General features: G+C 44.5%; 1 protein-coding gene across 1 annotated transcript in view; it reads left to right on the top strand.

Annotated features, from left to right (window-relative positions):
• Window positions 1–14,607, top strand: part of LOC146812629 (uncharacterized) — a 314,705-nt gene that overhangs the window by 246,379 nt on the left and 53,719 nt on the right. Inside the window, exon 16 of the mRNA XM_085615178.1 lies at window positions 7,074–7,173. Within this exon, the coding sequence (XP_085471304.1) occupies window positions 7,074–7,173 (100 nt within the window). The remainder of the gene's footprint in view (window positions 1–7,073; window positions 7,174–14,607) is intronic.

Below are 14,607 nucleotides of genomic sequence, written 5' to 3'. Positions count from 1 at the left end.
GTTTCATTATTAGTTATTCATCATCATGTTTAGGCTTGTGTTCAACTAATGAACGATCATAAAAGGCTCTGAATGTTTATTTTTGTTTTTTATGTTTTATTGTATGACAGGCGTTTTAAGGAGTGGGCATTTGCCAGGGCCTCCACCTTCCAAGGGACCATGGGAGATTGAACTTTCTCTCCGTGTTAACTCTGTCTATTTCACTATTCCAGCCATTACCGTATTTAATACTGTTTGGCATCATGATAGTTTAATTATCAGAAAATTGATACTAAAATAGAAAGGTAGTTCAAAGAGGCTTTTATTAGTATGTAAGGCCTGGGCGCCTACAATAAGTAACACTGGAATAAAAAACATATTTTATAAAACTTTCTAAATACAGAGGGGTGCTTTATCGGAATTTAGGTTCCGGCACACATGCTAACAGAACGTAGGGCCCAGCTTTGCTGATGTTAATTACTCGTTTTCAACCTTTTCTCTAAGATACTGAGTACTTCTAACATCCCTTGAGATATTCTAGGACAGGAGTTCGAATAGTAAAGTCTCCTAAACTATTTTGTGCAAAGTTGCACTTCCCTGAATATTCAAGGACTGGAGTTCGAATAGTAAACGTGCCTTCCAAGGGTGCCGCAGCCCTCTGCTGACAAGGGGCCTGTCGGAGTCTGGAAACGAGGCTGGCCCGTCCCGTCCCATGCACCCCTGGTTAACGAATCTTGGGTCAGCACAGCTTGGAAATGAGCCGTAGTGACTGCGTCACTCCCACAATGCGCCCCTCGCCTGGGTGTGCGCCCACCCATGTGAATGCATCACTATTTTACATCCATATTACTTCAGGAGCCAAGACTCGTAATCAGGGGGACTATAATTATGTGATTTGTGGCTGCATCATTTTCCGCACAATTATAGGTCTGCCACATTTGCCAGATAATTCATAATCTGATGCATAATCTTAGAATTTCAGCAAAAAAAACTGTTTCTAGGTCAAAAGTTACTAAAAACGTGTTGCCACGCAGGCGAGGGCCCTTTGCAAAGTTTGATTTATCACATTTCTGTTGTTTATTTCTGTATTTGGTCTCAAAGTGGTACTAATGAGGAGAAACCTTTGTCCAGGAACAGTATCGGACTAGGACAGTATATAGGACGTGTAAGAAAATAAGTGTCCCTCAGTAGTGAATCAGATAGATTAAAAAAAAAAAAAAAAAAAAAATCCAAATTTGTGGCAAGTTTGAACTTGTAAAGACAAGCTTTATAATTGTTGTGTGGGGGTATATGGAAGTCTGCCTCAATTTGAGCGTGGGCAGGCAATGTTTATATCGGGGAAATTAACAATAAAAACCGTCCCAACAGACCATAAAATAAGCTCACAAACAGCCGAAAAATCGGCCCACACACTGACCTATCAGACAAACCCGTGGGGTACCACCTGATTGCCCTATAGGCCAGTCCCACGCTACCCAGAAAGTGTTAACCGGCATTAAAATGCCAAAGCTATGAGGCCACACAAACACAAAATGTGCAGCATTCTGTCGCATAACGGAGAGTACCTGCAGTTCTCAGTGGCAAACAGGTACTCAAGGATATTTAGTGCCTGCACTTCTATATTCCCATTTCAAACACTGGCCAACATGCTGTAAAACTGAAGACCCCTAAAAAATAAATTGATCCCCACATAAAAAATGTATTGTTATCCATCATACCCACCTAAATAGCATTGTTGTGTGCCCGGGTAGTAAAGGTTGTCCTTTTTTTTTTTTTTTTTTTTTTTTTTTTTTTTTTCGGTGGCTTTCAGATGGCAGTAGTCTTATTCAGAGGCTGACTGAACAGCAGATTGTCAGGACTATGCGGCTGAGATAAAAGGCAGCTCGCGTGAGTCACCTCCTGCCTCAGCTCACACAGACTGAGTGTGACCGCTTCCTGCCTCTCCTCCTGCCAGCAGAGAAGATGAGCAGGCAAGCCACCATGTTTTTGCAAGCGTACGTGCTGTATGTGACCCTCGGCAGCAACGGGCCTTGCTGCATTCTCTTTTTCACGAATTGCCTCTTTTTAGGTTAATGTGACGCGTTAAACATATTTTTTTTTTTTTTTTTTTTTTTTGCTACGTGAGCCTGAAATGGCGTCACTTGGAGGGCAGCCGGAGCAACATCATAAAACCAAAGTCGAGTGAATTCCCAAGTCTATGGTGACCAGATTTCTATAACCAACAAGCATTGGTCGTGAAAGTGACACGGCTGCGCGGCCGTTAATGTGATGGCGGCCGCACGTGAACGCAAGTGCTAGGCCACCAAAAGCCTGTGGCAGCACTTTGAAAACCCAGACACTAAAAGTCTCGCCAGACCAGAGCATGTCAGGTGAGACCTAACAAAGGGAGGGGGGGGGGGGGGGGCGGGCAGGGAATGCACAGATTAGTTTACACTGGTGAAACGCACATTAAAACAAGTGAGGCCGCTTTTGCCCAGGCCCCCTGCCCCCTACTTAATATGCATTCATTAATGGAACGGCCAAGCGAGAAAAAGGGAGTTACACCTCTCTGCCCAAAAAAGGAGGTAATGGACGCCCATCTGTCCCCAGAAAGGCCCATCATGCACCCGCTGGGCCGCTGGCAGTATCTGAACAACGCAGAAACTACCCAAATTGGCCCCTAGACTGCTCAAAAAAGCAGCTTGCGTATGGATCTACACTCCGGCCCCTCAGGCGTTGCACGCGTTACCAATCCGACCATGGTGAAGACCCTGCAGAGACAATTTCTTAACCATGGTGTTGTGCCACACTTTTTAATTTTTTCTATATGCTAGAATTTAACTAATGTGCCCTTTACTTCAAGGTGACTACACAGCTGTTTGTGCTCCTGTTTGATTGCGTTGCAAGGTGGGGAGGGGCTGGAGCCAGCCACTCTCCTATGACCTACAGTCACCACATGGTCTACATCTAGGCTTCCTGCTCTTAAAGAACCCTGTGAAACAACTGGATGTATACAGTTAACACTACTTGAAGTGTAAACCTAGTCCGGCTTGGTTAAGATCAAACGTCTCAAAACGATCACTTGGAATCATGTAATCCCTGCCTCTGTCCAAATGCTTCCAGAGATGATGCACAATACTTGGTGACAAAGTAAATTTCAGTCAAATAACCCATGTACTAAAAATCAAAACCCTTCATACTAACACAAGACCATATTCTACATACCAGTAGAGAGTATGAAATTATGTACTCCTACGATTACAACTTTTAGAAATACAAACATCAGAAGTGATACAATCTCTTACCCTAATTGTTTATTTCCCACTGTTAATTGCTGGCCACAGCACCAATGTCCTCTGGAACTACAGTCCACGGACTTTTTTTTTCTTTTTTCTACTCTATCACAGCCCTCTGACTGGGAATTTTGGATTATTCTTTTTCCTCCTCTTTCCCCGCCCAATTTAGTTTTGTCACTTGCTCTTGGTCTCCTCAATGCCACCTCTACTTCCTCATACCTTGTTTTTGTCCATTGGTTCTCAGTATCCCAAGTGTTTGAATTATGTCCTTTCCTCCTGTCCAAAAAAACAATCTTGAACAAGCATCCTTCCTGCCAATCCTAAAAAGAGAACTTGCATGCAGCCGCATTAAGAGCGGTATGGTGAGTCCATACCCTCTGTTAAAGTTTACTTTCCTCCTTTAGTATCTTTTGCCTACTACCTGTGAGTTTCATCTTCTCCGTGAAACCAGTGTCCTGTGGAGTATACCTTTGGTAAAAAAAGTACTAATTTCTTCAGAAAACAAATTGCACTCCATCACTGCTCATAGAATTGGTCATACCCTGTCTCCCTTGATAAATACACCCGTGTTACCATAGAGACAGTCTAAAGATTTTTTTAAGAAACTACTTTTTATTAAACCATCAAATTGTTGTACATACAATGAGCATTTATATTGTAGTGTCAATCTCATCTTTACAGTTGAAATTTCTCATTGTTGACAAGTGAAAGTCCACTTCAATAAAGAATACAGTTGTTCCCCGCATCCCTCTTAAAGTCCCAGACGTACCCGCCATGCCGCCCAAATATTTTTCTCCTTTCTTGAAGCACCCTCTATTTTTATAAATCACTGACTCTGCTTGCCAGCGCCAGTTCAGGGCATTTTCCCCATTACTCCAGCCTTGGGGTGGACGTCGCCCCAACTTCTTGCAATGTTACGTTTAGCAACTATTAACGCCAATCATAATTTCACATGTCGAGGCAATCTTCATTAGCCTCCGTTATTAGAAGGGACCCTTTGTGGTCTTGTGGAGTTTCCACACCCACCACCCCCGACATCTCTCTAGTGATCCTTATCTAGAATGCTCGGGCCCTCCTAGTGCAGTCCTAAGATTCTTAACTACTATCCACACCCATTTGGAACGGACACCACTCAACACAACAGCCTTCCCTTAGCTGGAAACAAATGAAAATGCTCCTTGACAACCTAATTTATTCCAAGGGGCTACCACATACTGGCTGGTGACAAAGGTGCCACGCGCATTCTTTTAGATTTGTCAACCGTGGCTCATTTGTAATCTCAAATGCACTCTTCTACCGGCTATTCACCTTGGACCCCTAAAACATATATGATCTGATTTGGCGATATTCCTTAGCAAATGATGTACATGTTGGAGGATCTTTCTTCTCCCCCCCCCCCCCTATTTAGCAGGAGTTATTTTACCACCTCAATTAGTCTTCATCATTTTGCTCTCACTCCCAAAGTCTTCCCATCTCTCAAAATGTATTGTGTGGACAACGTTCTGCCACTTTGCCCTTCGCTTAATGTCTTGCTAGTGCTGTACTCCGCTTATTTTGCATATTAGTCGTCCTCACCCACAAAACTTCTTCTCTTCACCCATAATCTCACTGACTCCCTTAATTTCCCCAGATATAACCTAGACAAGCCATCTGTACCTCCACCATGCAATCCTCCCGCATACTGCTCCATAATCCTATTCCTTGACCCTTCTGCCCATCAGGAAATCCTGAGCAGAAACCTTGGAGTACAGTTGCATTGAATGTTTGTGGTACAATGCAACTAAAAAAACTGAATGTTAAACTCCCCAACTGCATGTAAGTGATTATATAAAGAGTTCACCTTGTAACAACCACTGCACTGCTGATCTGTATGTGGCAAGACTGCACCTAGCCTCTGTAGAGTCATCATTCCACAGCGTCGTTTTTAATCCTAACCAATGTACTAAAGGTTGTGGCAGTGACAATATTCATAAATCTCAAAGCCTTTCTGAATATTTTTGTCTAGTCCCAACACAATCCCTTTCTTTTTCAAGCCATATAACTGGTTAACACTTGAATTCCCACAAACCTTGGTAATACTCATCAAGACCCCAGAATGACTAATCTTTAGTTTTGGGCACTGGCACCCAGACATTGCTTTTACCAACTTGTACCTTCTTGTATTTTGTTTTTTATCTTATGATGTGGCCTAAATCCATAGACCCCCGTGCTCAATTGGAATTTCTTTTCTTTAGTTGTCGAGCCTCCATTGCTGGTCCCCTTTAAAGCCTCGCTATTGCGGCATAAAGTCCCTAAACACTGTCATATTAGACTGTTTTCTGGAACGTAATGAATTATTTTCGGAAAGGCTTAATCTGTCTCAAACAAGGTGGCTGATGAGGCTAAAATGAACAGCACTCGAAGAAACCATAACACCTTAAGAGGTGTCCTGAATGAACAAACCAGAGTGTTTGTGCTTTCCTCAAGCATCCCCTAGTTGTAGGCAGATGTTGACTTCATGCTAAAGGCGGGTGATCAGCGTAGCCAATGTTACTGAAATCAAGACTAGAACTAAAATATTCTGCTGAGGTTGTGTATATCTGCACACGTTGGCATACTTTGGCTGTGTTATGGGCACAAACCTGCCCCAATTTCCACGCTTTTGTAACTATTCCAACTCCTCTTCAACTGATCATTCAGACGACTGAACACTGCTCTCCCTTGTACAACCGATATTAATATCAGGAACTACTTTGAGTAGAGTTGTCACACGTGAAGCATTTTACTTTACTGTTCATTGCACACTTTCTGATGCGATTTTGTAGCAATTTAATTTTTTAAAACTATGCTTCATGACGAGAGAGCACCTATAGACACTGTTCAGTCAATAATACCTGCAATCCTGCAGACTATGGTTATTTGATAGTATTTTTATTTAGGGCAACTGGTACAGCAAAGCAATTGATACCTAATAAAGAAAATAATTTCACACTTGTTTGATTTGACAAATTATTCAAATGGGCTGCAGTTTGCCTTGTACCCTGGGAAAGAATGTCTCTCGGATACCACACTTCTTCTCAGTTCAAAACACGCTTGAAGCATTTGAATTATTTATCTTGGCCGTCATGGTGTTCTCGCAACACACTCACTCCCCCCCTGCTAATACAAGGGGGGCTTCGTAGCTACACCCGTCAACCCCTCTAAATCATGTAGTAGAACATAGTATTCCTTGGATGCAGTACTTTTATCTAAAGGTCAATAAGCAACGGTGATCTACCAGCTTCAGATGGAAAACACTGGGAGCTGGCACTGAGACCATGCTTGCTGGTGCTATCTTTAAGACTGTTTGATTAAACACCGATGAGAGTTAAGCTAATCTTTGGTCCATTTTAAAATCATTCTTTAAAGTACTTTCCGCAGGTGTATTTCATCAAATGTGTACAACTTTTTGATACAAGTCATTTGGTAAGAGAACAAAATCTCTCTGAACATCTTGTGCCTGTATGCAATGATCTATTGGAACTGTATGGCCTACAGCAGCTGTATCGTTGTGGCCCAGAATTGGTCCTACGTACATTTGTTAACTGATCTAATTGAAAGTATCTACTTTGAAATGTAGACTGCTTCCATTTTTTTGACACATCAAGGTCCAATCATGAATAGTGTATCTGGTCCTTTGTCGGCCAGTACTCCAAATCCTTGTAAGAACTTGGCGTGGGAGTGTTCTGCTTTGAGGCACTGACACTATGGAAACATTACTGTTAGGCATTTTGTGAGCTCTGGCTGTGGGGTGGTTTATGGCTAAGCTGTTCCCTCTTTCACCAGCATTGTCTTCTGCAGGTGACCAAGACTGCGTATGGTGTTTCCACTGCAATGCAGGGATTAGTAACTGGAAGAGTCACCATGACCCGTGGACGAGACATGCCCATCATTCGCCCAGGTGAGTGAGCACAGTTCTTGGAGTGGAATGGCTGGTCCACAGCTCCTTCTCCTTCACCCCTAGTGAAAACAACACATTTGCTGACAAACTGATCACTTCCTGTGTTCAAGGTGCAGTTGGCTCCTCTGAGGGGAGTAGAAGTGGGTAGGAGGGTCAAAGATACTTAAAATAGACAGAGGTGCATGGGGTTTCTTAAGTACCTACTTTCCCACGGGTGAAGTGCTTGTACACTTGGATTGGTAGAAATGCACCGCTGCTGTGATATGGTGGAGCAATACCTATAAAAAGGTCTTGTAATGGGATTGTGACCATATTGGGTCCTTTAAAGCATCCAATGGGAGGGAGGCCTGGTGAATGGAATGTCTGTTAATTGCGCAGTGCTTAAGCTGTCATTGAGCTGCTTTATGGCACTTGTATAGCACCAAGAGGCCATGTTAACCAGACTTGCTTGTTCAATACGTTATTGGGGTAGGAGGATGGGCAGGGTGACTATGAATGTTGTCAGGTTGATGGTCACTTTTAGATCAGAGAGACCCCAACCTCTTTCTCCCCCAACCCCTGACAAACCTTTTCAGGCAACCAGAGTACACTGCTTTAATCTCCTCCAGGCCTCTGCCCTGCCCACACCACCTCCCCACACATACTCTCTGAGATGCATCTCCTCAGGACCAGAGAAGTGCCAAAGTAGGCAATTGCCCAGGGCCCACTGTGGAAACTGAGCTTTCGGTCTAGTTTATTTGTCTATATAAACCTCTATCCCTCTCTGCCTACTGCTACCTCTTACCCTCTTTAAACCAGGGTCCTAAGAAGATTTGAGGTCTCGGGCACAATCTCAAATGTTCGCCCCAGTTAAAATGTACCATTGAACATAGCGAAATGGCAATTGCACATTAACATCTGATCAATACAGGGACCCGCAACAATGTTTTCCCCGAAGACCCCTGGCACTAGCAGTTTCTAGGTGTAGCAATTCAAGAAGGCAGCTTAGTAAATGAGACCAGAGCTGCAGTACTGCCAAAAGCATGTTGCTTTATTCACAAGGAGATCCCATCCCGACACAAGTGCAGCTGACGCTGGAAACTCCAATCCAAATACATTCAATCACCTTGGTAGTGACCTACCAGGTGACCGTAATCAAAGATGTACACCTTTCTCACTAGGTCTGTGAGATGAGGGTATTGACTGGTAGACTTCTTTTACTCTTTGCATCTGCTTTTTAGGTCGAGCCTGGGCAGCGCGTGCTCTGCGAGGCATGCTGAAATCAGGAAGGGACTTGATGCTCCACCCTTATATTTTTCATTGGCTTGTCATTGTCCACTGTTAACTGTTCATTGGTCAATCTTAGTAGCCCCTACTTAGTACCGCCTTGTCTCATTTTGTAACCTCACATGGCTACACCCGTTACATATATTGTTACTTGATTGGCCTTAATTGCAGCATATAAGCACTATCCTCACATAACCTTGTCCTGCCCGCTGTTGTAGGAGGATATATTTCTCCTTACACTTTAAGAAATTACAGCACCGATGCCGAGGTTTTGCAATTGTGAGAGTTTAAGCTATTGGCATTGTAAATGACAATTTCGGTTTACTTATGTTTCAAAAACACATATATAAAAGGAATTGACATTTACAATCCCAGTAGCTCAAACTCGTAAATGCGAAACCCATTGCATTGCAAATGCGTTTTTTTTTTTTTTTTGCCCTGGTGCCCTACATATCCGCCTCAATTGAGAGCTCGAATTGCCTTGTACCTTTTTAAGCACTAGAGGCTCTAGGAGCAGAGTTCACACTTGGCAGTACTCCGATGCACGAGTGGGCTGCTGAGATAATGCGGTCCATGCATTTGCTTCCACAAGAAAATAACTGCATAAGCAGAGCCCTCTGGACTCTGCCCCGACCTATTGTTGCTCTTATTTCATGAATCTGGTTTTCTCTTCTCCCCACCACCCCCCACTTCTTTTTCTTCCAGCAAAGTTCATTGCCTCTACTACCTCTCACTGCATTCCCTTGCTTTGACTTTCTTACTCCTGTTTCCATTTCTCTCCGACCCCCCCCCCCCCCCCATTTCTCTATGCTGAAGCCTCACTCCTTGTCCTATTACATATTTGACTCTTGACTCTCCTTAAAAATGGTCCCTTTCTTGTTCCGGCTCACTTTATTTTGCTTCTTTTACCAGTCCTCATGTTAAGGTGTCTTGTATGTAGTTATAATTCGATTTACTTAATCGTCCCATTTTCTCTCTAGTTGGCATGGCGAGTGCCGCCTCACCCCCATTATTGGCCTTTTTAATACTTATTAGCCGTTCTACAGACGCTTGTATTGCATTCCAACATTTATATAGGACTCGCTAACTCTGTGGGCAATAAAGTGCTTGCCTACATAGGCAGCATGCTACCCCCTGTAGGTTAGGGTCTGTGGTTGCATGAGTGTTTACATTTCCATGCCCTAGCAAGCGGACATGAGGGCCTTGCGCAAGCAAATAACATGCCACTACACCGGGTTGGTTAACAAAATGCCACCACAATTGAAGTGCACAGCATTCGTTCACTCTTGTTCCCCAGTGCCATTGCACATGCTGCACTATTTATGGCTATGCAGGCAGGTGGAATCTGACTGCATGGTTGCCCCCTTTTATTTTTTTTTTCTGGTGATTTACTGGTTTTTGACTTAGTTTGACTGGGGTCCTGAATAGCAGGATCCCGGTCAAACTATCTGCTTTCCCCTTTAAATTGATTCCATGTACTTAAGGTACACTCCAGATTAGATTCTGGGGTACCCTTATGAGTCCCTAGTATATGATATACTATATACCCAGGGCATAGGTACCCCAGAGGCCTACCAGGCGCTGCAGCATGCGTTGTGCCACCCCTGGGAAGCTATTTAAAATGAGCCAACAGGTCTGCTACAGCAGCCTGTGTACAGTGGTGTATACACCCCTTACTGAGATATAGGTTCCCTATATCTTTCCATATCACTGCACATATAAGCCTGTCAGTCATACCTATGGCAGGCCTTCTCAATCCTGAAGGCAGGATGCTGGGTTTTACGTGAGGGTGCCCATGCATGAGCAGAGCCCCTCTGCAGCCTTGGGAACCTTTATTCCAGGGTTGTTTGTGATGCAGCCAAACCACATACTCTTAAGTGCATTATAACCCCGTGGTAAATGCAAACTTTGCAATGGCTGCATGGAAACATGTGGTGTTTGGTGTCGAATACCTTGGAATCATACCTCCACACCAGTAACTAGTGTGGGAGGTGTGATTCTACCCTACTAGAGGGAGAAACATGGCTCCACCGGTGTACCCGGTACCAGCTTTGCAAGCCCTGGCATCACAAAATGGATGCTGCCAGCCACAGACACTAGTCTTCCCCCCCCCCCCCCCCCCACCTCTGCTGCTGGCCGGAACTCCGGCAGGGGACGGTTAGCCAATAGATTTCCTGTCACAGGGAGGTGTGACCACCTCCCAGACAGGCTTTAGTGTATTGGGGCTGGGTGGGTGCACTCAGTGCTTTGAAGTCTGCACTGGGGGCACGTTTGGTGTCCCTGTGCATAGTCCAGCTCAAACCGGTTACACGGGCTGACAGCCCCTGCTTTGGTGCGAAACTGTCACCCCTCTGTCCTGACTCTCTCCTATAGGTGGGTCCCCAGAGTTTGTCCCACCCCTTCCTTGGGTATAAAGTAGGAACCCCTGACTACAGGACTTAGATTTATCTGGACGAAACTCTGCTACAGAACCCCAGAACTTCAACTATCTACACTACGTTGGATGACCGAAGAATCTCCCTTGGAGTAAAGGTGTTACTCCCCTGCTTGGCAGGCACCAAAGACACATCTGTCCTGTTTGCATCACCGAAGCTCCTGAGGATTCCAAAGAAAATTGCAACACAGGAGGTGGGTTCCTGTGGTCTGAAGTTGATCTGTGAGCTCAGCAACTCTGAGGCCTGTATCCCTCGTGGAGACCGTGCAACCCGAACCCCTGGTCACCCTGACCATTTGCAGATGGATCAGCTTTGAGGCGACCTCTGAGGCTGAGCTTTGGGTTACTTGTAGCCCTGACCCCGAGCAGCAATTCCACTGAAGATTGCCGGCCTACACTCCACGAGTGTTCCGTGAGCTGGCCCTTTGGATTTTCTCTCAAGGTCCCTTTGCCATCCCTTGTCTGACTTGTGGGTCCTTGAGAAGGGTACTGTTGCTTTCAACGGGCTTACCTGGTTGCTCCAGATGTGCCCTAACTCCATCGTTTGGAGTCTCCAGGACCTTGCTGGTCCACACCGCAGCATCTTCTCTGACAGCGTGGGTTGCAGTTGCCAAGGCTTTTTGGTGGTGTTCCCTCCGAACACTGACCCACCCCAAGCACTCTACATTCTTCGTGGGACAGCTCGTATCCGGATCCTGGTCAACATCTCCTGGTCCCCGTGGCTGCAGAGTCAAGCTTCAACTCTTTGCACCTGAAACACCTGACATCAGTGGGCATTCGTGTATTGTGCCACTGGCAAGTGACCCAGACTCTCTCTCCTCTGCTTTCAGGTTCTTCTGATCTTCGATCCATGCTTGGATCACACCGGACACTTCTCCTTTCCACGTCAGCAGCACTTTACAGCACATCACCATTGAAAACAATGACTATTCCTGACAACCATTTGACACCTATGCACACGGCTTCCCTGGGTGAGGTAACACAAGTACCCCCCGTGCTCCAATGGGTGCTGGCCCTAGAACCCTATAGTCTAAAAGGGCTTGCTCAAACTCCTCACTTAAGTATCTTTAATCTTTAAAATTCCAACCGCGACTTTCCCATATAATTGTATGTTAATGGAATTTGTAAAAGCACATGAATACCCAGGGGTAGGGACTACAATCAGCATGCTCTACATCTAGTCCTGGAACAGCCAGGTCTTTAATTTTCTCCTGAAGCCCATTAAGGAGCTGGCATTCCTAATTTCCAGTGGAAGGGAATTCCAAAGTTTGGAGGTGCAGTAGTGAAAGCTGCGGCCACCCCAATGTGCAGTATGGATTCTGGGCACTAAAAGTAGTCTTGCCCCAGTCGACCGAAGATGTCTGGTAGGTTGGTACCATACAAAGATTCTGAAGATAAGGGGGACCTGTAGTATGATTCAAGGCCTTATAGGTGAGACACAATGCCTTGAATTTGATGTGCTGAAGTACAGGAAGCCAGTGCAAATTGCAGATTTCATTAGATACCGCTTTATGCTTGGGGATATTGAACAGTAGACGTGCCGCAGAGTTTTGAACCATCTGAAGCTTCTTTAGGCACTGCTTCTGGGCATTCAAATATAGCCCATTGCAGTAGTCTAGTTTGGACTGGATAAGAGATGTAACTACTGTTTTCCTGGTATCAGCCGGGATATACGGAAGTATCTTCCTTATTTTCTTTATAAGAAAATGAGGCAGAGACAATAGTTAATCTGTTAGTGTTAATCTATTGTCAGTCAATACACCCAAGTTCTTAACTTTGGCCGCTGGTTTGGGAGGTATGCCCATCTCTGCCAACCACCACAGATTGCTCCAGGTTGGCTGCATGTTGCCAAAAATCAAAACTTCAGTTTTTTTTTGGAATTAAGTTTGAGGCAATGTGTACTCATCAATTTGTTAATAGTACTCATGCAGTTTTGAAACTGCTGGAAAGGAGAGGTTTGATATTTATATGCAGCTACCACAATCTGGGTGTCATCGGCGTATGACGTCAAACTAAATCAGAATTCCCGGATCAGTGGGGCCAGTTCGGAGATGTAGATGTTGAACAAAGAGGGGCTTAATGAACTGCCCTGAGGGACTCCACACGGCAGAATGTAGGGAACCAAGTCGAATACGTCAAGTGACACTGTTGATCTCTGATCCTTTAGGAAGGACAGCAGTGCCAGGGCAGCTTCACCCACTCCCAATTTCTCCAACCGATGTTGCAAAAGAACATTATCAACCGTATCAAAAGCGGCAAATAGATCGGAGCACAAGAGCAGCTGTGCCTCCTCCATCCATCGCCGCTCTAATATCTTCGGTGGCCTTAAGTGCCGTTTCCATGCTATGTTCCCTAACTGAATCTGAACTGGGAGTGATCCAGCATGCTGTTCTCGCTGATGAATTGTGACAGTTGAATATTCATAATTTTATCTACTTTTTTAGCTGGTATTGGTAGTCTGACAATAGGCCAATAATTGTTTGGGTTGGTGGCTTCTAAAGTGGGCTTTTTTTAATAAGGGAAGGATGGACGTTTCTTTCCAGCTAACGGGAAAGATGCCAGAGTTAAACATAAAGTTAAAAATTTCGGCAAGCCCGGGACTCGCCAGATCTTAAAGAATTAGAAGTGCTGGTGGACAGAGTATGGAGCTCGTGGCTGTGATCTCACACTGCACACGTCCCGTGGATCCCCTGTGTCACTACCTTGGGTGGTTCCTTGGGGTCCCAGCGAGTCTACGTGCTCTAGGCACTGTCTAGCCAAGTCGTGGTTCTTGTACAACTTTCTTAATATATGGTTTGATCTCCCCCTGGGGCCCATTGTATATTGTGCGATTTACTGCTGTTTTAGAACTGTAATATTGTGTGCCTTGCTCTATTCTCATAAAGAGGTTAGTATAGTGTTTACAAATAAATACATATTTCATTTATATATATATATATATATATATATATATATATATTACCTACTGGCGGTCGCCAGTAGGTAGTTATAGTTAGGACCCTGTTTCCATAGGAAATCTGCAACATTCTATTTGAAATAACTTTGGCGCCGGTCGACGAATCCTCGCGAAATTTTCAAAATAGGTGGGGCGCTATGCTCCGCTCCTACCCTGAAAGTCTCGGGGGGATTCGTCAAGCAGGGGCCGAGAAAAGGGGGTCCCACAACGCGTTTTCCCCATGCATTTTTCCATAGGACCTTTAGACACAGCTACAGCCCGAACGGCTGAACAGAATTACTTGAAATTTGGCAGAGAGGTAGCCATAAGGTCAAGGAAGTGCCTTTTGCAGGTCTGGTGTAAATCTGTTCAGTATTTCCTGAGTAAATAGCATTTAAAAGCATATATATATGTGGGCGGAGCCTAACCACACATCTCATCCTGAGATCTGATTGGCTGTCAGCACTTCATCCAAGAAGTGTTGGCAGCCATCTTGGGACCAATATACATGATAGCACCTCATTAAAAAGCATTGCAGTTAATAGAAGGTTTTAAGACTTTAGTTACATTATAAATCATTTGTTGATGGTACCATACTCATTTTAGGAATTGTGGTATGTTCTAAGGTGATTTCACCATGTGAAAAAGCCTTCTGCTGGGATATCATGATTGAGAGAAATATTTTCTCATGCTTTTACCACAGAGGTTTGGAAGGTGATCTATAGGCTAAACTGAGAGCTTATTTTCTGTAAATTCACATTATCTTTCTCAGTCATGTGAGAATGAAGTCTGACATTCT

Source organism: Triturus cristatus, chromosome 7 (genome assembly GCF_964204655.1).
Source record: "Triturus cristatus chromosome 7, aTriCri1.1, whole genome shotgun sequence".
NCBI lineage: Eukaryota > Metazoa > Chordata > Amphibia > Caudata > Salamandridae > Triturus > Triturus cristatus.
The sequence above is the reverse complement of the archived record's forward strand: the minus strand, read 5'-3'. Positions and strand labels throughout refer to the sequence as shown.